Raw genomic sequence first — 26,397 nt, 5'->3', positions numbered from 1 at the left:
CCCGCAAGGCCGAGCCTCCAGCGTGGCCCGCACGCCTCCTAGCGGCCACATCTCTGCTGCCGGCACTTCCGGCCTCGGGATGCTATCATCAGCCAGCGCCCTGAGTCGGCGCCGGACACGTGCGTGCGTGTGGCGTAAGACGTCGGATGAGGAGGCGGGCTTTCTGGCTCTGTCCAAAGCCATTTCCGTCAGGAACCGGAAGTCCGTCCTGGATTGCATCGGGGGAGGCCTGTGCGTGGACCTGAATCCTGGGGCTGCTGGTCCTTCCGCGCCCGCTGATTGCCTCATGGTGCGGGCCGCGGCCGCCAGACCCCGTGCGGACCGGCGGCGCTAAGGCGCCGGGGCAGCGCGCGACATGTCGTCGGGCCTCCGCGCCGCCGTCTTCCCCCGCTGGAAGCGCCACATCTCGGAGGAGTTGAGGCGCCGGGACCGGCTGCAGAGGCAGGCGTTCGAAGAAATCATCCTGCAGTGTGAGCGGCTGGCGGGCCCCGGGAGCGGGCGGGCGGGCGGGCCCAGCCGAGGCGTGCGGGGCGCCAGCGGGAACCCGAGGCCGAGCCCCTCGCGCCGCCCGCGCGCCTTGAGGCCGCCCCGGGTACCCAGCGCCGTGGACCCCCAAACGCCTTTTTAGATCTTTTCCTCTTTCACTTTATCCTTGGGTGCGACTGTGGTGGGTTTTCCTCTTCAGTTGGGTATTCTTCACGGGCAGGCACCGTTCACGTCTGTGTTTGTAAATCCCAGCAGCTCACACAATGCTTGTGTTACTTAAATAGGCCGGTTCCAGAAACATCCTGTTTCGGGCATCGTGTTACTGAAACGGGCACTGACTTTAAGCAGTAACTCGCTCCGTTGCCGTCGTCTTCAGAGTGTGGTGAACTGTTTGCCTTTCATTCCTGAAGATCTGTTGTTCTTCCTGCACTTTGGTGTTCTTTGACTATTACGTATTACACATCTTGAGTCTTAACGTACTTTTTAGTTGGGACGTCACAGTCTTTACTGTGGCCCACACCCACCCCTGCTGCTGCAATTTGAGTACAAAAATGTTTGTGCCCTTAGATGCCTTCTAAAGAGCATTTCCTTGCCCCCCGCCCCATTTTACCATAACTGACGACACATTTGGGGGAAGAAACGGGGCACACTTCGGACCTCTGGTTCCGTCTACCCCTTGAAGTAAGCCTGCAAATCTCAAATCGTGTAGATGATGCAGTTCAGTGTAATAGTAGGTGCCCTTTGTTGAATTCTGATTGTGCTAAATTTATGGTTCCTGAACTTACCTGCACATTAGAATCAGGTGGGGATCTTTTAAAAATTACAAAGCCCAGGGCACATCCCAGACCAAAGAAACCCCATTAGTACAGGTGGGACACAGGTGTCAGTATTTCTTGATGATCCCCAAGTAATTCTGAGGTAGAGACAAACTTTAGTGCTCTCGTAAATATTTGGCACGTGTCATTTCACTTTATCTTTCCGAAAATTCTATGAAGCACGTCTTGTTGCCCTTTATACAAATGAGAAAATTGAGACTGAGAGGGATTAGGTCATTTCTCTGGGGAGGTACAGCAGATTAATGGCAGGGCCTGGATTTGGACACAGACTTGATGGCTCCTGACTTTTTTGCACTTCTGCCTTTCTCATTGGGTCCCCCAAGAAACGGCCTTCCTTGCTTTCGCTGAGCCCATCCTCTTAACTAAAATGGGGAGAAAAGTGGATGATGAATGTGCCACTCCTGTGCTAATTCCTTACGCTGTTAAGAGGCTGGCAGCCCAGTGCTCTTTCAGAAAGCCAGAAGCACCGGAAACTCCTTGCTGAAACGATTCCTCATGGGTTACATAAATTCAGGTCATCGGGTATTTCATCATATGCTTATTCTTTAAAAGCTAATACACACTGAAAGTCAAATTGGGTTGGAGGTCTGACGACACTCCCCTTACCAGCCTCACTTACCTGAGTCTGGGTTGCTGCATCTGTAAAATAGGGGTGAAGCCCGCCTTGCCTGCTTCATAAACACAGTGCTGTGCATTTAAGTGCTTTGAAAGCCATCTGCGTAATTGTCTATACATGGAAGGTGCTTGTAATCACATTGACACAATTGAATGTTTTTCTGCACTTGGAAAAGGGACATCTTGAAGGGGTGGAGGATGTTTGAGGAAAGTCAGAAAGACAGGTCAGTCCTGGAGAGGGAACACGTCTTAAAACAGCTATAGTGAGTAATGCATGCCCGGGAGCTAGGAGAGGAGGCGCAAGAGGGCAAGACAACCTTGGCCTGTTAAAATCTGCAGTTGAGGCAGGGGATTGACAGTTGGGAGATCACTTCTAGTTTGACTGGAACAGCCTCACTCTTCATTCCTCGCTTCCCAAAGCAGTCAACCAGAGTTTCCTGTTCAGTCCTGCCTCAGAGCCTGAAGAGAAAGATGAAAAGAGGCTATGGGGACAGCAGGTGGCCTTTGAGTGAGAGGAACTTTTAAGAAGGATCCCTCTTGAGTACCTCATGTCTTTGATATCACAGGGCACCTAGCTGTAACATTTTGAAGATCTTATTAGAGCCCTTTGACACTGGTGAACATTCAAGGTTGGAATCACTTCCCTGTTCTCTTGAGCTAATTTATTAAATTAATATTGATGACGATAGTGTTTCTGTTTCTGCCCAGGATTTCCATTTTTAGATATCAAGAAGTAGGACTCAACTCTTTAAGAGGAAAGATAAGCTATTCTAACAGGTATAGTCACTAGCATAAACCCTCTCCAACGTTTGCTGTGAAGCAATGCTAATCTCAGACGTTTGGGATCTGTGAAAGCCCCCGGCAGGTGTGGGTTTTCTGTAAGTTTCCCGTGGTCACTTTCTTGTTCTGCTTTGTGCACCCCCTTCCACTTCTGATCTCACTGGCCCCCTGCATGCATGTCATTTTTTGCCCTGACTTTTCTTTTGAATTTCTGCACTGTGTTCCCTGTCACATTTATTAAGTTCCAAGGACGCATTTTCTTCCTTGAGCTCCCTGCTCCTGTGTTCTCTGGCATGTTAGGATCTTGCACCCAGTTGGACGAGCAGGGAACCTCAGAATAACCTTTGACTTCTTACTAATTGATATCTGTTCATGTCACTGCCTGCTTTTAAAATCTGGTGTTTCGCTGTTGCCAGTAAGAAGAGGTCTGAATTTCTCATCCTGCCCTTTCATGTGTTGGTGCAAACTTTTATTTCTAGCCCCTTACTGAACAGCTTTCTAGACCTTCTGCTTGGACTGTCTGTCGTCTTCACCCGTGAAACTATCTGAGAAAATGAGTAAAAGTTCACTCTTCCTTTTTATACTTGACCTCCACCCCACCCCCACCCCCATTACACTTTTTTAGCTCCTTGAGGTCAGGGACTCTGGTTTGTATTTGTATCCCTAGTGCCCTGATCTTAGATTAAATATTCCAGGGACTCCCTGGCAGTCCGGTGGTTAAGACTTGGCCTTCCAGTGCAGGGGGTGTGGGTTCGATCCCTGGTCGGGGAGCTGAGATCCCCCATGCCTCACAGCGAAAAAACCAAAACATAAAACAGAAGCAATATTGAAACAAATTCAATAAAGACTTTTAAAAAATGATCCACATTAAAACTTTTTTTTAAAAAATTCCAAATATAATAAGGTAAGGGTTTCCTCTCTTACTTAGAGGTGCATAGCACTTCACTTTTCCATTGTGTTTTGGTATGTTTGTTGCCTCTTTCCCGGGTAGAAACAGGTAGCTGTGGGAGTAGAAAGCATGGGCACGGGGGCGTTTTGGAGTGATTTTTCATAGGTTCCTTTGTCTGGGCTGCCTGTGCTTGGGCCAGGAAGCGTCTAAGGAGTGCATGTGCCTGGAGTTTGGACAATTGCTGTAATCGGTGGTAAAGTACAGTGCCTAGTACTTTGATACCTCGTAAAAGTGAAACGTGCCCAGTCATCTTCTGGTTATTTCTTTGGTCCAAATCTTTATAAGATCTTAAGTAGTAATAAAGCATACCTGGGTTGTAATAACTTTTTCTTTCTTTGCTAGATAACAAGTTGCTGGAAAAGTCAGATCTTCATTCAGTGCTGGCCCATAAGCTACAAGCTGAAAAGCATGACATACCAAACAGGCATGAGATAAGGTATTCTGAAACTATCCTGTATTATTTGTGTCTCCTTTTTAATTGAAATTTGTCTCAGTTCAGTTGTCACTTCCCTGATTTTGAAGCAAACCAAGTACTGTGTTTGTGCTCCACTTTTTGTCAGTTCCTTTCAAATAAAAACTTCTGAAGCCGAATAACTAACTATTTGACTTGTTTTTTGAAGCTATGTAGCTACCCACCTAGAAGGCTCATCATCAGTACATGTGAGCTTGAGAAATTGCTTAAGGCGAGTAACCAGGCCAGTTCCTCCTGTAGCCTGCCAGGGTTCACTTTTTCTAAATAATCAGACAAGTAAGCATTCTTGAGCAGATTTACATAGATCTTGTCAGTACAGGATTGACTGGCCTGTAAACATAAGGGCTACAGGTCTATGTGATCCTTTTTAGTTCAATGTTGTTTCCACGTATCTTAGTGTGCGGTCAAACCAGTGGGTTGCAGAAACTTTTTTTGAGAAAGATTAGGCAGAAATCTGCATTTTATAGGAAGGGTAAGTACTGCTTCACTAAATATGTGAGTATGTGTTCATGGTGGGGAGTTTAGTATCTTTACTTGGGTCATTCATGTAAACTATCTCTTTTTGAGGGTCATGGTCCAAAAAAACCTTAAAGCCATACTTCATCAGAGTGGCTTAAATGGAATCATTCTAGAGTCTTACTGTCCTCCTTTTCCATTTGTTCATCACGTTTGCATATTAAATTTTGTGGTTTGTATGGGAACAGTACCCATTATTGCTCTAAAATCTACAAGCTTTTTTGCATATTAGCTACCATTTAGCAATTGTAAAAACAAAGCTGACAGTAAGTTAAGATTTTAGGAAAAAAACAGAAATGCTGGGTATAGCTTACTTCATTTACTCCTGTAGCCATATCTGCTAACTACTTGCCATCCGTGTTTCCTCATCTGGCGAGGTAGTCTCCAGATAGACCGGAGTAGAAAGAGGAACAGATGGCCCGGCCTAGGTTCCATTTTTGCTTAAGAACAATTCAGGAGATCGTGCCTAGCTGTGGTCCTGGGAGGCCTTCTGCTGGATTTAAAATATTAGTTGCTGTGTTCTGGTCAACTTTAGGTGTAGAGAATCCATTTCGCCCTTTTTCATCTAAATTCAGTCAAATGAAAACTTGAAACATTTTATTTCTATCTGGTTAGCCTCTTGGTGACTATATTCCTGCATCCTTTATCTGCCAGCGAAACTCATTTGCTTGGAAAGGCACAATAAATAAATATACAACATTCTTTTAACTGAGTATCACTGGGGTGGTAATTTAACTGGAAGTCCATCCTTCCTGCAAACTTGTGTTCACAGTCAGGCCTCTTCCTGACTGCCTCGTTTCTATTAATGCTCTCCTTATTTTCCACAAGTCAGCTATGATTCCTTTCTCCCTTGGTGTGCTGGCCCTCCCCCTTTGCAGTCACTTGGGCCTGTTGATTCTTTGCCCACAGTGTCCTGTGCATCTGTCCCTTGGTTTGCATTTGTGTGCCACCAGCTTCGTTGCTTATCTATGCTTCCATTCCTAGACTGTGGCAGAGGTCTCGTTCACTGAGTCATTTTGTGACTACAGTGTGAGCCAGGCACTGGGACAGAAGACGGGGATCTAATTGACTGCTTTCTCTCTCTGCTGGGCTCTCAAGTCCTGCCCATCCCATTCGAATTAATCTTAAAACACACTGTGCTTAAAAAGCTTTATCTCATCAATTATCTGACTCCTCTCTTAAGTGTTTTAATCCCTTTGCTTACTGAATAAATCAAAGTGGAACTCATCCCTGGGAAATAGTTGATTCCAACAGTTTTCTAAGTATGCTTGCTAGACCGCAACCTCAGAGATTTGTTAGAAATGCAGAATGTTGGGCCTCACCCCAGAGCTCCTGTTTCAGAGACTCTAGGGGTGGCGCCCAGTAGTCTTGTTTTAAGAACGCTTTAGGTGATTCTGATGACCTCTAACATATAAGAACCACCGCTTTAGTGGCTACTCAGTCCTTGTGAACTATCCGAGACACCCGGGAGCATGTTAGAACTGCAGATAATTGACCCTTTTCTTCATCGACCTGATGAATCGTTCTGGGATGGGGCCCAAGAATCTGTTAAAACCTACTGTCTAGGTGATTCTTTTTTTTCTGCTTAGTGAAGCACTGTTATTGGGCTTTTGTAAGAAGTTTGACTTTTATTTTATTGTGAATAAAATTGGAAGTGGTAAAAGGCTTTGAGCAGAGGAATGAGTGCCCTGTATCCTTGCCGTTTCTCAGGATTCTCTTCAGCTCCTTGGAGGAACAGACTAGTTTTATGTTTTGCATATTTCACATTGCTTTGCATTAAAATAAGGGGATTTGATAAAAATTATTTCTTTTCCTTCTAATCCCCATATGCAATCAACCACCCAGGCCTGTTGCTTCTTCTGCCTAATTTAGGGTGGTTTCTTAGAAGGTATGTGCCGCTTTCTAGTCTCTTGGCTTCTAGTTCATGGGCCAAGATTGGGGAAGCACTATGTTGCCTCAAAGAATGCAGTATTAGTGTATCTTAGAGCATGTAAGAAAAATGCTTTTAGAGATGGAGGGTAGATTTAGGAGGGAGCATCATTCTGCTGCCTTTTCCCTCTTTATTTCTTATCGGTCATTGGGAAGAGATAGTGCCCCCGCCCCCGCTTCAGATGGTGGCATCCTAGTTTGCCAGCCATCTTCCTTTTCTCCAGCTGTGTGCTTTCCCTGGGCAGTGGTTTCAGCTACTCACTGTAGTCTGATAATTTACGCTTGTAGCTCCAGCCAAGACCCCTCTCCTGAATTACAAATCCACAGTTCTGTTCACCTGCTGTTATTTCTGAGATAGTATGCAAACGCCTGCGAACTTTCCCAAATTCCATTGACTCTCGAGGTGGCCTGAGCTCCGTCCATGGCTTTAGATACATCTGTTTGCTGACACCTTCTGTATGTCAGCCTCCAGCTTGGACCTCTTTACTTGAAGCTCAGACTCTTAACAATATGCAATTTCCACTTGACATGCCCACTTGGATGTCCACGGTGAACTCACTCTTCAGGCCTCCCCCGACCTCTTGCCCCAGTCCTTCTGCCTCAGTAGGTGACACCTACCTTTGATCAGCCACTCAGGCCAAGAGCCTTGGAGTCATCCTCGACTCCTGTCTTTCTCTCATTCCCTACAACCAATTCAAAGGCAAGTCCTGCAGTCTCTCCAGAGTGGATCTAGCTAGGATCTGACCACGTCTCACCGCCTCCGCTGCCGTCACCTTGTCCTGATCTGCACTTTCTGAGTCTGGAATATGTAATAGCTTGCTGACTGGTCTCGCTGTTTCTGCCCTTAACCCCTGCAGTGTGCTCTCCACCCAGCAACTGTAGTGATCCTTTCAAAACGTAAGTCATTCCGCTGCTCAAAACCCTCGGCGGCTTCCAGTCATGCATAGGAAATGCCACAGTCCTTGGGGGCCTGTGAGGCTCTGCGTGGCCTCCCCGATCCTCCCTGCTCCCACTGCTCCGGGCGCTGCGGTCACACTTGCCCCCAGCCTCTCCAACACTTGCCGTTCCCTCTACTCACAGGGCCCCGCCCCCGGGCCCGCATGGCTTATTCCTCACTCTTTCCAGTCTTCAGTCAAGTGTCACCTCTCGGGATGCCTTTGATTACCCAACATGGAACAGGAGCCCTGTCGCTTTGTTCCCTTCTTTACACTGCTTAGTTTTTCTTCACAGCACATCTGACCACCTGACTCCATCCATCTACTCGTTTGTTGTCTGTCTACTCTTAGCTGATTGTAGAGCTTCCTGTTCCCTGCCTTCTCCCCGCTAGGCACCAAAACAGTGCCTAGCACAGAGCTGGCACTCAGATACTTGTCGGGTGAGTGGACCTTGTTGTCTCCTCCCCGTTTACCTGAACTTTATTCCGGAACCCATCCTTTATTCCTGATGCAGCTGGTGGTATGGGTTGTGGTTGGTTGGTTTTACCCTGTGTCTCATATCTCCTACTTTCTACTTCAGGTTTGTAGTGACTTATAACTCTATTGGCCTGGAGAACTGAACTCTCTCTTGGCTATGTTGTCATGTACAGGTTTGAAATTCTAAAGTTATTGTTGCAGTGCCTGATTGAAGGGGTCTGGGTCTGATTTTTTTTCTCTTGTTTGCACGTTCTCTTCATCTGCCTGGTTGGGGCATTTAGTCCTGGACATGATGGTGCATGGAATGATAGTCAGCTGCAAGAAATGGCCCAGCTGAGGATTAAACACCAAGAAGAACTGACTGAATTACACAAGAAACGTGGGGAGGTAAAGATAGCTCCTCTCCTCGTCTGTCTTGGGGGTCGGGGGGTGGGGCAGGCACTCCCACTGGAATTTGCAGCCATCCTGGCTACAAACAGCATCACCAGCTCTGTCTGTGGGAATGAAACAACAGAAAAGATGTGAGACCTCTGTCAATAGGTGGGCAAGCCATTGAGATAACAACCAGGTTGTCATGCTCCAAGATGGCATGAAAGGTATAAGTGGAGAAACATAGAAAGAAGCTTACTCCTTGATTGACTGAAAGTCTTAACTAATACCTTCATAAAGCGTGAAACCTGCAATTTCAGAAAAATTCATTAGGAAGAATCAAGTCCTGGGCTGTGTTTACGCTGGGTGGTGGCCTAATGGCAAGTTATGAAAAAGTGCAACTTACCATCACTTCAGCTGAATTGATTATCAGCTAAAGAGTCGGAAAAGGTAGCTGGGGTGGAGGGGTAGCCAGGCGTTCTCAGCAGGAACCTGGCAGTCACCTGGAGCGTTGCTCGTCTATCCAAGGCTGCCTTCAACAGGGAAAGCGCACACCGTGCCCCTGCGCAGCCCCGCTGGCCCTTCTCCTCTCGGCCACCCAGCTCGTTTCTTCTTGGTGCCTTGGCCCCACCGCACAGGCACCTGTTTTTTCTTTAAAGTAACCTGCAATTATGAGTTTCCAACTGAGGTCCTAAAATCTCTTGTTTATGAAAGTGTTCTTCTTTACCCCCAGTTAGCTCAGTTGGTGATTGACCTGAATAACCAAATGCAGCAGAAGGACAAGGAGATGCAGATGAATGAAGCCAAGTGAGTAGAGAGCACGCTGCCTTCGGGACTGGTCGTGGGATCTCACTCCCTGTTTCACTGTACTCTCGTGAGCGGGGCCAGTGGTGATCGGTGGCAAACGGTAGCCACACTGGGCTCAGCACAAGTTTCGTTTCTGTGCATACATAGCCTGGGGTCCTTTTCTACCCACTGAGGATGGAAAAGGCAAGAAGAGTGCCCTCTGTCCTCCAGGGCCCCAGCACATCCCTGAGAAGTCAGCTTCGCTCTTGGAAGTGTCCCTGAGGCATTCACAGTTCTCCCCATGGCCGTTGCCTGGGGGAGCAGGTGTCTTCTGTGGTGGGGATGGGACCAAGATAGCCCAGTGCCTGGCCATTGGGAACGGGGATGAGTTTGTGGGCAGGGTTGTTCTTGATCTGGGAGAAGGCTACCGGACAAGATAAACGGACTCCAAATCCTAGGATCTTTGAGCTGGAGGGGAGCCTGGGTTTCATCTGTGCCTTTTCCCTTACTCTGCAGAGAGGGCTCTCTAGAGGCTTAGAAAGGTGGGGAGCCTGCTCAGGCGTTCACACTCAGTGAGTGGTAGAGAGGATGGAATGCACAAGATACCCAGCCTCCTTTTAATCTCCCATTACTATGCTATTTCAGCATCAAAAGCTCCCTCTTCCTTCCCATCCTGCTTTTCTGAAAGGTACTTTAACTAGTCATTCATAGTCTGGATGAATTTTGCCCTAGGTGTTTCCTCTCCATTAATGGGATTGTCCTGTAAACCCCTGGGGCTGGGCTTGGCCAAGTGAGGTGCCTGCTATGATGGCTGAGGTCATTGTTGGTGCCCAAGCTCACACAGCTCTTGTGCAGTATCCCTCTCCCGTCGTGTTTTCAGAATCGCAGAATGCTTGCAAACCATCTCTGATCTCGAGACCGAGTGCCTGGAACTACGCACTAAGCTTCAGGACCTTGAAAGAGCCAACCAGACCCTGAAGGATGAATATGATGCCCTGCAGATCACTTTCACTGCCCTGGAGGAGAAACTGAGGAAGACTACTGAGGAGAACCAGGAGCTGGTCACCAGATGGATGGCTGAGAAAGCCCAGGAAGCTAATCGCTTAAATGCAGAGAATGAGAAGGATTCGAGGTGGGAGATGAATCGGCAGTCAGTGATTTCCATTGTTTAATAAAGTCGAACCTAGTTCTTAGAAAAGAAAGAAACCAACCTGGCAGCTCTGACCACAGGGTGGGGGCACCAGGAAGCACTAACAAAATTAGAAATAGTGGTGGTGGGTGTAAAAGAGATTTGCATTTATAAGAACACTCTTACAGCTGAGCAAAGGATTACCTCCCAAAAGGGCTTTGGCCCATTGCTGTTTTTGCCAGCGAATTCTTTCCGTGTTTCAAGAAGAAAAACTAGTTCTTGAACAGTGTAAATTAAACCAGAATTAGAAAATGCTTATAATCCCACCCCCACCCCACCCCCGCCACCCCATTTTGTAAAACTATTCCAACCCATAGCAAAAACTCTGATCTGGCTAGTGTACAAGAAGACCAGCCTCACTGGTAATGAGTTCAAAAGGTTAGAACATTTTATTTTAAATCCCCACATCAGTAGTTTAGAATTTGAAAAGATTATTGTAGTTTATCTAAAAGAATAAATACATGGAATAGGAAAGAGCCTTAAAGAATAACAAAGAGCCCTAATCTTACCAAATAATATGTGCAAAAAGATTTCGAAATCTGTGTAAAAACGGAAACCAAAAGGTAGAAGTAAAAAATGTCACTCTCTGCTGTTTGTTTTATGAAAAATTCCTAAGTAGGAGTATTGGAGGACTTTCTAAACATTAAAAGTAATGGTAGCTTTTCCAGTAAGCGGCCTGAGGTGACCTCTAAAAATGGTTTGCTATTCACTTGACCCAGAAAACCCCACAAAATCATGCAAGTCAAGAGGTTCAGATCTTCATGTTCACTTTAAGAACACTTGTGAAACTGCCCAGGCCATTAAGGGTATGCATATCCGAAAAACCACCAAGTGTCTGAAGGATGTCACTTTAAAGAAGTAACGTGTGCCGTTCCGTCGTTACAGTGGTGGAGTTGGTAGGTGTACCCAGGCCAAATAGTGGGGCTGGACACAGGGTTGGTGGCCCAAAAAGAGTGTTGAATTTTTACTGCACATGCTCAAAAACGCAGAGTAATGCTGAACTTAAGGGCTTAGATGTAGATTCTCTGGTCATTGAGCACATCCAGGTGAACAAAGCCCACAAGATGCGGCGCAGGACTTACAGAGCTCATGGTCGGATCAACCCATACATGAGCTCTCCCTGCCACACTGAGATGATCCTTACTGAAAAAGAACAGATTGTTCCTAAACCAGAAGGGGAGGTTGCCCAGAAGAAAATGATATCCCAGAAGAAACTGAAGAAACAAAAATTTATGGCCCGGGAATAAATGCCGCAAAAAATAAATGCAAATAAAAGTGAAGAAAAAACACCAAAAAAAAAAAAAAGTAATGGTAATAAAGAATGGACTGTATAAAAATTGTAGGTTTCTTAACATCGAAGAACACTATAAAACAAGCAAATAGGCTATGCTATTATAAAATATATATCCTTAGTACAGAGTCAGTAAGGAACAGGTGAGCATTCAGACAGAGGGATGTAAAGCATAGATAGTTCATAAAAGAAGTGGACGAGCTCAGTGAATCTGGTAAAAAGGACTGTGGGGAGGAAGGTGGGACGGGCCTCTCACATTGCTGATGTGAAGGCTGCTTCTCTAAGCAACCCCTGGAGGGCCCCGGGGATGGCAGGCATCTGAAAATGGTTCCCACTTGTTGGACTTCATCCTGAGTGATGAGGTTTGTTCACAAGTACGATTTTGTGATAGTCCATTATTCACTGTAGTGAAAAATTAGAAGCGGTATATCCCTTGGTGGGGGGAAGAAATTGTGATATTTTCATACAGTGGGATTTTGCAAAGTCTTTTCAAAATATATATATGTCTTAAGTTTGTATGAAGAAAAAGTGAGCTGTCCTTATATTCTTTCTGTCTCATGTTTAAGTAAAATTCTGTGGCTTGCATGTGGAGCTCTTAGGCAGCTTAGGGGTGGTAAGGACACCGGGGTTCCCTGGAAGTCATTGGGCTCCGGGCTGAGAGCCTGCCTGAGGGAGAAGTGGGCAGGCGTGTGGTTATGCAGAGGGAGAGCCCTTGATCATCACCGTGGACAAGAACAACCCAAACTTTCTAGTGAAAATGGGGGGTGAGGCACATTACATCCTGCCCTTGTTCCGTCCTTTGGAATGCTTTCCTAGGAATATACCATTGCACGTATTACCATCTGATTACATGTGTGGGACCTGGGGATTCTTTTCGTTACTTGACTCAACTAGTTCCTCCTTCTTAGAAGCCTCCCCCCTTTCTGCCAATTTCCCAGATTAGATGTCCTTCCTCTCCTAGCAGCTTTTGTTTACCTGGGTCATAGTGGAGCACTGTTTTTTGAAATAGCTGCTTGTGTTCCGTCTCCCTCGCAAGGCTGGGGTGTGTCCCCACAGGCAGGCACCGTGGCTGCTGTGTAAGAAGCTGTCAGCATGAAAGAAGGACGTTTCTGCTGTTGTAATGAAGGCTGGGCTGCAGGTGTTTTTACTCCTTGCAGACAGGTGCCTTTCCTTTAGAGGAGTGTTACACACCCCGCACCGGGATTCTGCTTTCCCCTCAAAGACAGTTTATAGGTCATCTATTCCAGCTAAGAAAAATTTGTTAACCTGTAGTTTTTGTCACTTGTCCTGTAAAACTGACTCTTCATCTTCAAGGTATAAGATTAAGAGTGTAAGGCACTCTTTCAAGCTAGAGCCTCATCCCATCCCAGATTCTGATGTGCCACCTGCAGGCCTTTGCCCTATTTTGAGAATGATCACTATGGTAGAAACTTTTCTAAAAACTTAGAAAAGTTGTTTTTTAATTTAGAAAAAAATTTAAAAATTCCAGCAGAACTCTTGACCTGAGCTCGGTAGCAGTGCTAGAGTTCTGGGTTGGGGGTCCTCCACAGCGAGGGCAAAAGTGACAGATAGAGGTGAACTTGCCATGGAAAAGAGAGGGAGACCAAGTTTAAAGGTTAGGAAGCTCCTGAATTGAGGACTTGGGAAGGAAAGACAGAAATGGTCCTGAGAGGGGAGAGAGTGGAAGCGACTGCTGACCACATTAAAATTTTGCTGCAGCCAGGACTTGCATGTCCAGCCCTAGTAAACTGAAGCCTTGTACATTTTGATGACTCAAGAATCTCACAATACCTCAGTTTCCTCGTCTATAAAATGGGAGTCATAGTACTTAACCTCAAAAAGTTTGTTATAAGTGTTAAATGAGTTAAATTCTGTAAAATAATAAAACCGTGCCAGGTACAAGTAAATTTTTATTACTATTCATGCTCTTGATATGTTAGTGTGAGACTGTTTACTTCAGAAAACTAAGTCTCGACCATGACTAACCCTGGATAAACCTGATGCATGTTTCTGTCCTGAGAGGCCCTGGGTCCCCACAGGCAGGCTTCTCCATTGTTGGTTCACTGCTCTCTCTAATCCCTCCTAGGGCTTTGCTCTGAAATCCATTATAATAGGATCCTTGCTGAAGTTACAGTTGTGGATTTGGGACTTCGGGTATCTAGGGTAGTTGTTACTTTAAGTGCATTGAATATTCAAATGTGTTGCTAGTGGTTTTTTTGAGAGCCAAAACCCCATGCTTTCTTTAAGTAGACATAAATAGTGGGCTTTTTTTTTTTTTTTTAAATAGGAGGCGGCAAGCCCGGCTGCAGAAGGAGCTCGCAGAAGCAGCAAAGGAACCTCTCCCAGCTGAGCAGTGAGTAGAGATGTACAAATCAAAACTTTGCTTGTAGTAATTTGATTTGCTATTTTGAAATAGTCTTATAATATTCTGTTTCTATAAAACCATTTTACAAAATGTAGAAGGAAAACGAAAAGACTTAGGGCAGAAAATAAAAAACACCCATTACCTTCCAGAAAGTTGTTCCAGTTTATACTCATTAGCTGTGAGTGTGAATTCTGACTTCCTCCACCCTTAACCAGTGACAGCCTCGCTGTTTTCCTGTTGAGACCGACCTGTTTTCTGCCTCTGGTTGGAGCTGTTGCAGTGTGATGCTGGGCTGGGGTTCTGTCTCTTGCTCTCTTCTTGGTTTGTGGCTTCAAGTGGAGCTTGGGCAAACCTTTGAAGCCTAAGTAAAAACTGGGATCTCCTGGAACAAAAGCAATTGCGTCAATATGGAGTTTTTCCTAATCTGGAATTGGGTGGAGGGTCTTCCCTGAGATTTGAAGCTTTGTTTTCAGAGCAGTGGGTATTTTAGTGACTAAATTCCCTTTGCTCTGGTTCAGGATGTGGGGTCTTCTCCCTCATTGAAATAGATTCTGGAATATAGTGTTAGAGTTAGGATCTTCTATTTTTTTAAATGTTGCTTGCTTCCTTGTAAATGGAGGGGAGTGGTTTAAATTCACTCAGGAGTCATCTGCCAGACAAAGGTCTTGATTTATAAGAAAACAAATCTCATACCAAGCCTTTGCTTTAGATGTAGCCTATGTGCATAATTTCTGTACTGTTCACATGTAGAAAATGAATCTCAGGTGTATTTGCCCAAAGCTACAAAGTAGCTAAATAGTTGACCTGGAAATGAGATTTGGTTCCTTAAAAATAACAGCTTATAAAAGCATTATTTGTCTGCCTCTTATTGGCCAGCATAAACAGGTGACTAGGTGTAGAAAGGTCCAGCATCCTGCCCCAAATCACAAAGGAAATGGCAGAGACAGGGTGGAAACCTAAGGGTGTCTGACTATAAAGGCCTGTTCTTAATCTCTGTTCTTTCCTAAAAGTAGAGTTTCTAGGTGAAAGGACATTAACACCTTTGAAAGGTTTTGATAACGCGTTACCAGATGCTGGTATTTTCTCGTGGTCCTGGGCCTTTGCACTGTTCCAAGTACCTTTATAACTATGCAGCTCTATCTTAAACAAACCATTTACATAGGCTCCGCTCACGTTCGTTACTCTTGCCATCTCTGCTGTTCTGTTGTTACCCTTGGGCGGACACAAGTGACCCGCAGACCACAACTGAGAAGAGAAGAAAGCCCAGCCTGTTCTCTGTCTTCAGGCCCGCCTTTGTTCTCCTCTAATCCTGGCCAAGACTGGGTTCAGTTACACGGGACCCTAGAATCAATAGCCAAGGAAAATAAATTTACTTGAACTTGGTTTAACTTACTTGGTAACAAGTTCTGAAGTATATATTTACATAATCCAGATAATTAATTGTGGAAAAATCTCTCAAGTTCTTATGAATCCAAACATTTGGTAATAAAGTCTTGGGTTATTAGATTTTATTATTTTACTTCTCCATGAAGATCGCAACTCGGTAGGAGGTCATTAAGACCAAAATAATTACTTGCCTTCCCTGCAACCAGGAAAACAGGGAGGAAGGGGAATTCCAGAGGAGCTTTGCATCTGGTGGGATAAACACCAGCAAAGGAGCATGGGCCTGTGACTTGACTATCTCATGTGTAGTATAATGGACTCTCTAAAATGTCAGAAACAGCAAATACCCAGAGTTATGCTTAAACATAAGCCTCAAATACCTAGAGTCAAAAATGAATTATGTTTAGATTTTGCTTTCCCGTCTTTTACTATTAAAGTAATATTTAGAACTGGGTTGTTTATGTACCCGTTGACTTCATTGCCCTTTTAGCAGTCCATTTTCTTATTGACTTGAATCTTCTCCCTATCCTGGCATTTTCTTGTACACCATAGCTGCCCCTAGCTGTCCTCTGTGTTATTCAGCCCGTCTCATGGGAACTGTTTCGTGGTGAGTGCTGCATTCCAGTTTTTGGCATGCGGGAGCCCTTTAGCTACAAACCAGCCTTCTGATGAGAAAAATCTACCTTAGTACTGGTTATGTGATCATAGGCTTAATAAGCCACTATTTCATTGCTTTCCAAGTGGGAGCTGTGTTTGGACCTAAAAAGAGCAAAAGCTCACTTCTAAAGTTATTTTCAGTTGGAATTCTGGATTTGACTTGAACAGATTGTTTCTTCGCTATTGCTCAGACAGCAGCTCCTTTTTCTCCAGAGAAGCCTTGACTGCCTCTGTCACAGCCAAGTCACGTAGGCCGTGTGTGATTAGGAAATGGTGTTGGTGTCGGCCTTTGCAGAGCAGACTCATCACAAAGCTCCTGTTCAGCAGAATCAAAGACTCAGCCTCTTGCCCTTCTTTCCAGGGATGATGACATTGAAGTCCTTGTGGATGAAACCTCCGATCACGCTGAGGAGGCCTCTCCGGTGCGGGCCGTCAGCAGAGCAGCCACGTGAGTAGACGGGCTGTGCCAGGGGCGGAGAGCTCGAGCAGCCGCCCGGCAGCATGCTTGTGGGCGGGGCCAGGGAACGGTGCGGCGCCCCCAGCTGGAACATGCAGCCCTGCCCGCTCAGCCGTGGGGCTCGTGGGCTCCAGGGTGTCTCCGTCTTTCTTGGGTCGCCTCTGCTTAATAGGAGGCTAGCCGTCCCTTAGTGCCACCACCAGCTGTGAAGAGAAGCAGAAAAAAAGTGCAGTGGCTTTCTGAAAGATGGACCTTGTTAGGCAGGGTGATTGTTTAGATCGTACTGCTTAATTCTTACTAGGGCTCCAGGATATTTTTTCTTTTCTTTTTTTAATTTGCCAAAACAGGATGAAAAGAATGGGATTGGTCATTAACCACTAGAAGTTGTCATTAGGTCACTTAGACAGTTCATCCTCTAAAGCATTATTTCCAGGGAAGTTAATTTAGTGCTAGGGAACCGTATTTCTTTTGAAACTTCAAGGCTGGGTTTTCCCTCCTACCTTCCCAGTGCTTTCTGGTGGTTCAGTACTGTGAGGGGCTCTCGGCTGGGGTTTGGGAGCTCATTGGGAAACACACTTCCAGGTACTGTTGTGGACTGTTTTTGATTGATAATTTGGGCAAAATGTTTCTAAGGTTTAAACCTATCCTCCCCTCCTCTTTAGTAAGCGACTCTCGCAGCCTGCTGGAGGCCTTCTGGATTCTATCACTAATATCTTTGGGTAGGTTAGAAAACCTTCACCTTTCCTTGTTAATATGTGTATAAATATACCTGAGTACATGTACATGATTTGTTGTCGTTTTTTAAACGTGCGCCAGAATTTCAGTGCAGAGTATACAGATGCCTTAATTTCAGCTTTTCATTTAGCTTCTTCCTTTTTTCCTCAACTTCCTTTTTCTTAATCTCGCTGCGTGCTGATCTCTGGCCTTACCCTTTAGTCTGTCCGAGTCTCCCCTTTTGGGACATCACTCTTCTGATGCTGCCAGGTGAAAATATTATCCTCTCTTAGCCCAGCATGCAAGTGTGGGTTGTTGATAATTATGCCGATCACTGCTTCACTACACCAATCATCACGTGTATGTGTGCTAATAACCAGGACGCTTTGCATGCTCCTAGGAATGCTGTCTGCCCTCTGAGACGGGCGAATCGGCTGAGCTCTGTACAGTAATCAAGCCCTGGTCGCTCTTTCTTTTGGCATGTGTTCAGCTCCACCTTGACCACAAGTGTACGCTGAGGATGACTGTAACCAGGCATAGGAATCATCTGAAAATAGTTTTATGAAAATACCAACGAGCTCCCTCTGAGCTAGCGGTTACATTAAGTTGAGAACATGTGTAGCTGTTTGTTGGCGGGGGCAGCAGTTGTTCAGGATTGCTTTTCAGTGTTGAGTTTTGGAGTCCGTGAGTGAGCGAAAGGGAGAGTACGGGTAAGTGCTGGCTGTCTTTCCAGTTGTCACTGAGTGAGGTTGCTTCTGATTTGGGGAATCGTTCTGTGGTTTGGAGGGTCTAGAAGGGAAGAGAAGCTATTGATAAAAGATGTCTTTGAATCGCTTCTGAGAGTCTGGTGGACAGTAAGCCTGTGCCATCCTGATGTTTTCCTTTATGTTACTTCTTAGGAGGCGCTCTGTGTCTTCCTTTCCAGTTCCCCAGGATAACGTGGATACTCATCCTGGCTCTAGTAAAGAAGTGAGGGTGCCAACGACTGCGATGTGTGTCTTGGTAAGTATGATTTATCCCCAGAGCCCACCAAGCTTCATAAAGAAACAGAGCCTGACAAAGGACCCTTTCTCCTGCTGCAGCTAAGCTTTCTATTATTGTTTTGTTCATATGGAACTTTTGTACCTGTTGGCTGTCTGATAGAAAGGATTGATTATATTTTGATAAGCAAAGCAAAATTGCTTTGATAAGGTAAGTAAACTTAGTGTATTTTGCTTCTCTTCAGAGAACAGAATTTATTTGCAGCCACCCTCTGTAATGTAGGACTGGCTGAGAGGATGGGTAGCGTGAGGGGGTGGGGCAAGGGGAGAGCTAATTTGGGATGGTGAGGAATTAGAGAATAATTCATGCAATTGTTGTCACCAGTTGGCTCCAATTTAGAGTTTCTAGTCACTGGTCTGTTTTGGAAGGTCAGTAGGGCAGCTCTTGGCTTCACAAATTATACTCAGGTCCATGTGACTTCTGACCATTAGGAGCACATAGCTGGAAGCCGGAGACACTCCTGGGCAGAAGCCACTGTGATACCACGGCTGTCAGCTGGAGTGTGGAGCTGGGTCCTAGTACTAAAGGATAATCCGGATCCTGGCTGGGGTAATTGAGCGGACATGCAACCGGCCTGGGGAATTGTAGAGTCCCTGGCTCAGGGCTAGCAAATGGGGTGGAGGATGGAAGAATAGAGCAAAGCCCAAATAGTTGGGTTAACTCTTGGGTTTCGTGGGGTGAGTGGGAGGAGCTGATGTTCGGGGAGAGAAAGGCTTGCTGTAAAAGTGGGACGGAGTTTATATGGGGGGAGCTTTCAGTTCCAGGCGTAGAGAGGAACTTTAATGGTTATTTCCATACAGTGAACTGGCTGAGCGATTAGCCACCTTGGTCGTTGTAAAGAGAGTCCTGCTGTGGATGAGGAGTTGGGCGGGGGACCATTAAGGCCCCTTCCCGCTCCACTCCCGTGATTCTCTAACAGGGCTGGGCACCTCGGAGGTCAATGATGATTGGTAAAAGGTCTGATTGCACTTAATGTCACATTCCCTTCCCTGCCCTCAGCTCCCAGCAGCCCATTTTTTCCCTCCTGTCACATTTAAGTTGTGTGTATGGGGTAATGGAGCAGCTGATAATTTGGGATTCTGTCAGTGTGTGTTTCTGAGAGTGAGCAGTGCACAGCTGACAAGCATCCAACAGAACCGGCCGTACAGGAGATTGATGAGAGGCAGCCATGGTTGTGATGGTGCATGATCTCAAGTTTTCAATCTGAGACCTCCAAAGTAGAAAGGTATCATTACAAAGAAAACGGAATTGTATGGAGGTAAAAAGTTTGATCCCCTGTCAGACAGCTTTTCAGCACTGGGACACGAGAGGGTGGAGAGAAAGCAGATCAAGCAAAGTAATAATAAATCATGTTTATATTCCAGTCAGTTCATGAGTCACATTCTCAATATTTCAGGCACCTTTTTCAGTCCCAAGCAAATGTGAAGATCAGATTTTGTATTCCCAAAATGACCTTTTAGGCAAGTGATTGATGACAGGTTTATGGATCTAGTATTTATAATTCATGTATTGCAGGGTCCCCCGCCCCTGGCTTTTGATTATGGAAATTTTCAAATATAAGCAGAAGTAGAGAGTAAAAGAACTTCCTGGACATCCTCCTGTCGGGCGGCTTCAGTCAGTCACGTTTGCCAATCTTATCTGCCCCCCACCCCACGCCCACACTTTTGCTGGAGCAACTTAAAGCAAATCTCATAGTATTTCATTCATAAATATTTCAGTATCCATGGTCTTTTAAGAGAGGAGATTATAGTCATGTCTAGTATTCTCTCTTCCCATTCTGGGATGGGGTGCTTGGTTTCCTTTCTCATCTTGAACACAAATGCCACCGCCTTTTCAGATCATGTGTTCCAATATGGATGCCATTCTCAGACATCTCCCTGTGAAGAATTTAAGTTCTGCCAAAATAACACCTGCTACTTTTGTCGAAGGCCGAGTCATGGTCGGGCACATTCCTAGCTCACGAAACCTGCAGAAGTCCATTTTCATAGACCAGCAAACTGAGGCTTTGGGAAGTGAAGGAACTTGGCAGAGGCCTCACTGCTAGTACACGTAGTACCGTGTTGTTTCCAGAAAGAACTACCTGGGATTCTACTCCTAACACTGATGGGTGGCAGTGGGACCGGCATCTCCTCATGTCAGGATGTATTCGTATTAGGGAGACCGAAAGAAAGGCTTTTTAAAAAACAAAAGGCTTTTTTTTTAAAAAAAAAGTCACGAGAAGCCATGCTATACCTTAATTTGATACGTAGTTTAACATGTGGTATTAATGCAGTCTGGGCCAGAAGAGGCAGTTAACCATAGGCTTACTTTTAAGCTCTTAAGGTCATAGTACAGTATAGATTGAAATTACATTATTCTTAGAAGAAGGAAAATTAATGCAAAGACAAACTTTAGGCAATTAGTTTACACAGATTTTTGAATGCTTTTTAAGAAGGTTGCACTGCGTTTAAAAAAATAGAACTGTAACTATAAGAATTTAATGATAATAGAATCAGGAGACCCTGGGCTAGGAACCCAAGTTTGTGATTGGGTCCTCTCTTTAATGACAGGTGTTTAACCTTTGGTTAGGGGTCCAGAGTGTTCATCGGTATTGCGCCCTTTCTTCTTGGGAATGACAGGGGTTGGGTTTGAGACAGGGCACTTGTCTTGCAGGACGCTCATGATGGGGAGGTCAATGCTGTGCAGTTCAGTCCGGGTTCCCGGCTCCTGGCCACGGGAGGCATGGATCGGAGGGTGAAGCTCTGGGAAGTGTTCGGAGGTGAGATCTCGCTGGAGTGAGAAACAGAAAGAAGCTGTGTCGGTGACATCTGGTTGGCCTTGCTTTCACGCAGTCTTTGAATTGTTCCTCTTCTTGAAACATACAGTATTTTGTGTGAGGCATCATCTGACCAAAGCATTATTACCCTCTCAGTTATCCTTTACAGCTGATACAGCCAAGTAGATGTTTGCTCTGGGTTTCCAAGTAGACCTGAGAATGCTGTTGAGTTACAGATATGTTAGCGTTTGTGTTTTCTCAAATACGTAATGACCAGGGAATCTTCCAAGACAGTACAGGTTTTAGAAGGAAAATAAAAAATCTTATAGTCATGGACTCTACAATTAAATTACACATCAAGCTGTGGTTTATGCATTTAATAATGCCAGTGGCCATAGCCTAGCAAAAAATGACTGGCATCGTATCTAAGCTTGAGAATAAACAGAGGGGTGTATCATCTAGGAAAATGTATTTAACAAATAGCTTATTGGACAAGGATTCTAAAATCAAGACTGAAGTCTCTTTGATTAGACATTGTTTCAGGAATGACCTCAGAGTACTCAAAATGGGATGGCATTAAAACAGGAAATGAGAGTTAGTGAAACCCTCTCCCAGAATCCTGAACATGGGCATAGCCCACTTTCAACATTTTGATATTCAGTTAAATATACATGTATTTTTAGTAAGCAAGGTCGGGGAATTTCCCTGGAAGTCCAGGGGTTAGGACTCCGGGCTTTCACTGCCAAGGGCCCGAGTTCATTCCCTGGTCAGGGAACCAAGATCCCACAAGCCACACAGCACAACCAAAAAATAGTAATTAGGCAAGGTCAAAGGATAGACTGAAGGGTTTTATAGGAACCACTTTGTCCGGTTTCCATACTTGCAGCACATACATGCTCACTCTCCAACAATAAATAGCACCATCATACCTTTCTCTACTTTATTTCCTCTGATCCTCACAATAGCCCTGTGCCGTTAGGTGGGTATCACCCCTGTTTGACAGATGAAAACTCAGAGACACGACTTGATTTACATGGTTGATTCACGTGGACAGGGAGTCGTGGAACCTGGGACCTGAGCTTGAGTGTTAAGACTGTAGATGCCTTGCTTTTTCCAAAACAGCCTCCTCTGAGCTATAGACCTGCTGAAGAAGCATGTGTGTTACTACTACTTTTTTTATATATAAATTGATTGATTGATTGATTTTTGGCTGCATTGGGTCTTCATTGCTACCCATGGGCTTTCTCTAGTTGTGGAGAGCAGGGGCTACTCTTTGTTGTGGTGCGCGGGCTTCTCATTGCGGTGGCTTCTCTTGTGGAGCAGGGCTTCCCAGGAAAGTCCCTGTGTTACTACTGCTGATGTATTTAGAGCGAGAGCAATCTACTGATCCCTTTGCTGGAACACGTTGTCATATAAAGCACCCAATTTGTCTACCCTGGCCTTTGATTTTCATGAAAATGACTCAGTACTTAAATCCCTGGCAGTTAGAGCTATTTGAAACCCATCAAAATTTGTGCCGTTTTACCCAGAAACACCTTATGAATGGTAATTGCTGAAACTTACAAAACAATAAAACCATATCATAAGAATAGAAATTTGGGGCTTCCCTGGTGATGCAGTGGTTAAGAGTCTGCCTGCCAGTGCCGGGGACATGGGTTCGAGCCCTGGTCTGGGAAGGTCCCACACGCTGCGGAGCAGCTAAGCCCGTGCACCACAACTATTGAGCCTGCGCGCCTAGAGCCCACGAGCCACGACTCCTGAAGCCTGTGGGCCTGGAGCCTGTGCTCCGCATCAAGAGAAGCTACCACAGGGCTTCCCTGGTGGCGCAGTGGTTGAGAGTCCGCCTGCCGATGCAGGGGACGCAGGTTTGTGCCCCAGTCCAGGAGGATCCCACGTGCCACGGAGCGGCTGGGCCCGTGAGCCATGGCCGCTGGACCTGCACGTCCGGAGCCTGTGCTCCGCAATGGGAGAGGCCACAACAGTGAGAGGCCTGCGTACCGCAAAAAAAAAAAAAAAAAAAAAAACACTGAGGAAAAGAGAAGCTACCACAATTAGAAGCCTGCGCACCGCAACGAAGAGTAGGGCCTGCTCGCCACAGCTAGACAAAGCCCACATGCAGCAATGAAGACCCAATGCAGCCAAAAATTAATTAATTAATTAATTAAGTTAAAAAAAGAATAGAGATTTTGTGATAAAAATCTACACAGTCTGTTTTGATTATGCCTTGCAATTAAATACAGATAGCACTAGAAATACTTTCGTTTTACTCCTTGGTCAGTAAAAACACCTATAAGAAAATTAAAGATACCAGGGATTAGTAATAGTGTTACCTTTCTGCTGCTAAAGAGGAAGTAAACACTAACCAAAATTAATACTGACATAATTTGTGCCAGAACATAATTTGTGTTAATAAAATGAAAACTTTCTACTAGGTCTACAGAAATAACATAGTGTCTGGCAGCATTTTTTATAGTTTTCAGGAACAAATATCAGTCGTGTCCTAATTATAGGATCTTTCCTTCACAAATGGCTTACTTGGCCTATAATTTTTCCCCCTTGGCTAATATTTACTGAGTCTTGGAAGAGACCAAGTCCAAGAGGCCTTTTATGAAGTAGTTCAGGGGTCCTCTTTTTTACCCTTCCACCACTTTGCATCCAGTAGGAACACCTGTCTTTGCTCATTCTATCAAAAGCAGCAGCTCTGCTGGGAATTATATAAATGCTCTTGACATAGTCTCCCCAGTGCCTTCTAGATAGAGATTTTAATAAGATCTTTGGTCTTTTCAGATCAATCTCTTGTGTAGACTAGCACTTACTGATCATTTCTTACATTTTGGCACTTTGTCACCTGCCAAACAAATAGACCACTGTTTTAGGCATAAGCCAAAGAGAGATCTTCTGGAATTTGCAGTAATATTTTTGTCTATAAAGATCTAATCTAAATAAAGTCCTAAATTAGTAGGTGTTGGCCTTTTTTTGACTTGTGAAAATCTAATGAAAGCTAGGATCCAGGGAAAGGCATTAAATGTGCCATATTTTGCAAATTAATTCAGGGGTTCATCCACCAGGTTAATAGTCCTGGCCCTAAATGTATTTGACAGCTCCAAACCAGTATTTTTTATATATATATGTTTATTTATTTGTTTGGCTGTGCTGGGTCTTGGTTGTGGTACGCGGGATCTTCGCTGTGGCATGCGAACTCTTAGCTGCGGCACGAGGGATCTAGTTTCCTGACCAGGGATCGAACCCGGGCCCCTGCATTGAGAGCATGGAGTGTTAACCACTGGACCACCAGGGAAGTCCCCAAACCAGTATTTATATCATTATTATTAGCATCTAGAAGTCCTAAGAGAAAAGGCTGTTAATTGAAATGTATACTATTCTGCGCTCCTATTTTATGAGGTTGATTTGAATGATTCCCTAATTGTTTTTCTGGCTTGTCTATATAGGTTATCCTTAAGATACCCTTTAAAAAGGAAACTGAATCACATCATCATTGAGACTCATACTCTCATCTTTAAAGTTTCATTGCGGGTGGCCAAAGCTGTTTGAAAACAGAGCCCGGGGGTATATGGATGGGCCTCTTGGTGAAGGAGACTCTGCAGAGGGAGGGGGGAGCCCTGGCAGGCGGTTGGATTGCCAGAACCTTAGGTTCATGTATATAGAGTGAACAGATAGATTCCCGAAACTCCAAACTAGCTTTACTGGAATTCTGAGGACTAGCCAGTTTATGTAAGTAGAAATTTCTTTTCGTACTTGGGTTCTAAAATTCTAATGGTCACGTTCTACGAAAGTGATAGTTAAGTTGGCAAATATTGATCAAACCCAAAGATGTATTTATGTAAAGTAGAAAATTTTACTGAAAAATAACAAACTTGGTCTCTAGGGTCAATTGACATGTTTTTAAATTCCTGCACTTGGGGCTTCCCTGGTGGCACAGTGGTTGAGAGTCCGCCTGCTGATGCAGGGGACACGGGTTCGTGCCCTAGTCCGTGAAGATCCCACATGCCGCGGAGCGGCTGGGCCTGTGAGCCATGGCCGCTGAGCCTGCGCGTCCCGAGCCTGTGCTCTGCAACGGGAGAGGCCACGACAGTGAGAGGCCCGCGTACCGCAAAAAAAAACAACAACAACAAAAAAATAAATTCCTGCACTTATCTTTTGTAAAGGAAATTGATGACACTGAATTTCTTGAACAGCGTAAGAACCCACAGGAAAATGTTGGGCTCTGCACCCACTTGTACATCCATTGCTCTTGGAACTGACCAGCTGGATATTTTGGTCTCATTATTCCATTTGTCCTGCTACTTGATTCTGTAAAGATGCAGGAAAGCTGTTTTTGACCATGTAATTAATTGGCTTCCATTGTGTTTCAAGTGCCTCATTTTAATTGATATGTTGGATTTGCCATCGTTTTTTTTTTTTTTAAACCTTCCTTTCTTAACCTTTGTTTTTATGCAGACAAATGTGAGTTCAAGGGTTCCCTGTCCGGCAGTAATGCAGGAATTACAAGCATTGAATTTGATAGTGCTGTAAGTACTTAATAGCCATGGAAATGGGTGAGTTTAGAAACAATTTTAAACATCTGGTTCTTGAAATTTAAAAACTTACCTGGTTTCTCTGCTATTTTCTGTCTTTATGTTAGAGAAGGATGTAGGTAGATTATAAATTCTGTGCTGATCACGACCGTGTTGAAGACTGGGTAGGGGAGACAGGTCTGGGATACCCCAGCAAGGCAGTCGCCAGACTTGATAAAGGCCCCGGTTTGGGCCAAGGCAGTGCAGGTGGAGAGGAGAGGGTCTAGCGAGAAGCGCCAGAGTCGAGCAGTCTCCAACGGGGGCAGTTGGGAGGTGTGGCTGGGGAGAGTCGGTGGTTCTGAGCTCTTGGACTTGGAGAGGTGCAGAGAATTAGTACTTGCTGTTACTGAAGGTGGGAGGTGGTGGGGAGTGAACACAGGAGGAGGAATTCCATTTTGAGCTGGAGGTATCCACAGCCTACAGGGGAGGTCGAGCAGGCTCGGGAGAAAGGCCTGAACTTAACGGGGATTTTGATAAATTAACAGAATGCTGTTTATAGCGGTATTCAGCTCAGGTGTATAGTTATAGGCATCTAAACCTTCTTGGGCTTGATTATCGGGGAATTTGTATCATGTGAACTGAGTTCTTCTATTTTGGCTAACATTTCTTCTCCTCCCCTTTATTGCTGTAGGGATCTTACCTCTTAGCAGCGTCAAATGATTTTGCAAGCCGCATCTGGACTGTGGATGACTATCGGTTACGGGTAAGACCCAGTTAGGAAAGTTAATGTAATCTCCAAACTTCATGTGGTTGCTTACCAGTCACATGGTGTAGGAAATGGCAGGTGGATTGATTAGGAGAATTGTGTGTTGTCCTGAAAA

The 26,397-nt window shown here is 45.1% G+C and overlaps 1 protein-coding gene and 1 pseudogene across 5 annotated transcripts in view; both read left to right on the top strand.

Moving 5' to 3' along the window:
* Window positions 1-201: 201 nt before the first annotated feature.
* The window catches only part of ATG16L1 (autophagy related 16 like 1), a 46,110-nt gene continuing 19,914 nt past the window's right edge, over window positions 202-26,397 (top strand). For 2 of the 4 annotated variants that reach the window (XM_082630666.1, XM_082630668.1), the window contains exons 1-12: window positions 202-470; window positions 4,009-4,102; window positions 8,277-8,382; window positions 9,098-9,171; window positions 10,031-10,282; window positions 13,918-13,983; window positions 16,397-16,483; window positions 17,155-17,211; window positions 18,106-18,208; window positions 20,900-21,005; window positions 25,461-25,531; window positions 26,208-26,279. In XM_082630666.1, coding sequence (XP_082486792.1) covers window positions 356-470; window positions 4,009-4,102; window positions 8,277-8,382; window positions 9,098-9,171; window positions 10,031-10,282; window positions 13,918-13,983; window positions 16,397-16,483; window positions 17,155-17,211; window positions 18,106-18,208; window positions 20,900-21,005; window positions 25,461-25,531; window positions 26,208-26,279 — 1,203 coding nt within the window. In that variant the 5' untranslated portion in view covers window positions 202-355. The remainder of the gene's footprint in view (window positions 471-4,008; window positions 4,103-8,276; window positions 8,383-9,097; window positions 9,172-10,030; window positions 10,283-13,917; window positions 13,984-16,396; window positions 16,484-17,154; window positions 17,212-18,105; window positions 18,209-20,899; window positions 21,006-25,460; window positions 25,532-26,207; window positions 26,280-26,397) is intronic. The other 2 variants (XM_082630669.1, XM_082630667.1) reach the window with 2 other exon arrangements.
* On the top strand, window positions 10,293-12,325 carry LOC309809524 (large ribosomal subunit protein uL22-like; annotated as a pseudogene). Its single transcript has one exon. The product of its transcript is annotated as a large ribosomal subunit protein uL22-like (transcript).

Source organism: Mesoplodon mirus, assembly GCF_964341445.2.
Source record: "Mesoplodon mirus genome assembly, chromosome: 8".
In the NCBI taxonomy this organism is placed as follows: Eukaryota; Metazoa; Chordata; class Mammalia; order Artiodactyla; family Ziphiidae; genus Mesoplodon; species Mesoplodon mirus.
This window is presented reverse-complemented; position numbering and strand designations above follow the sequence as displayed.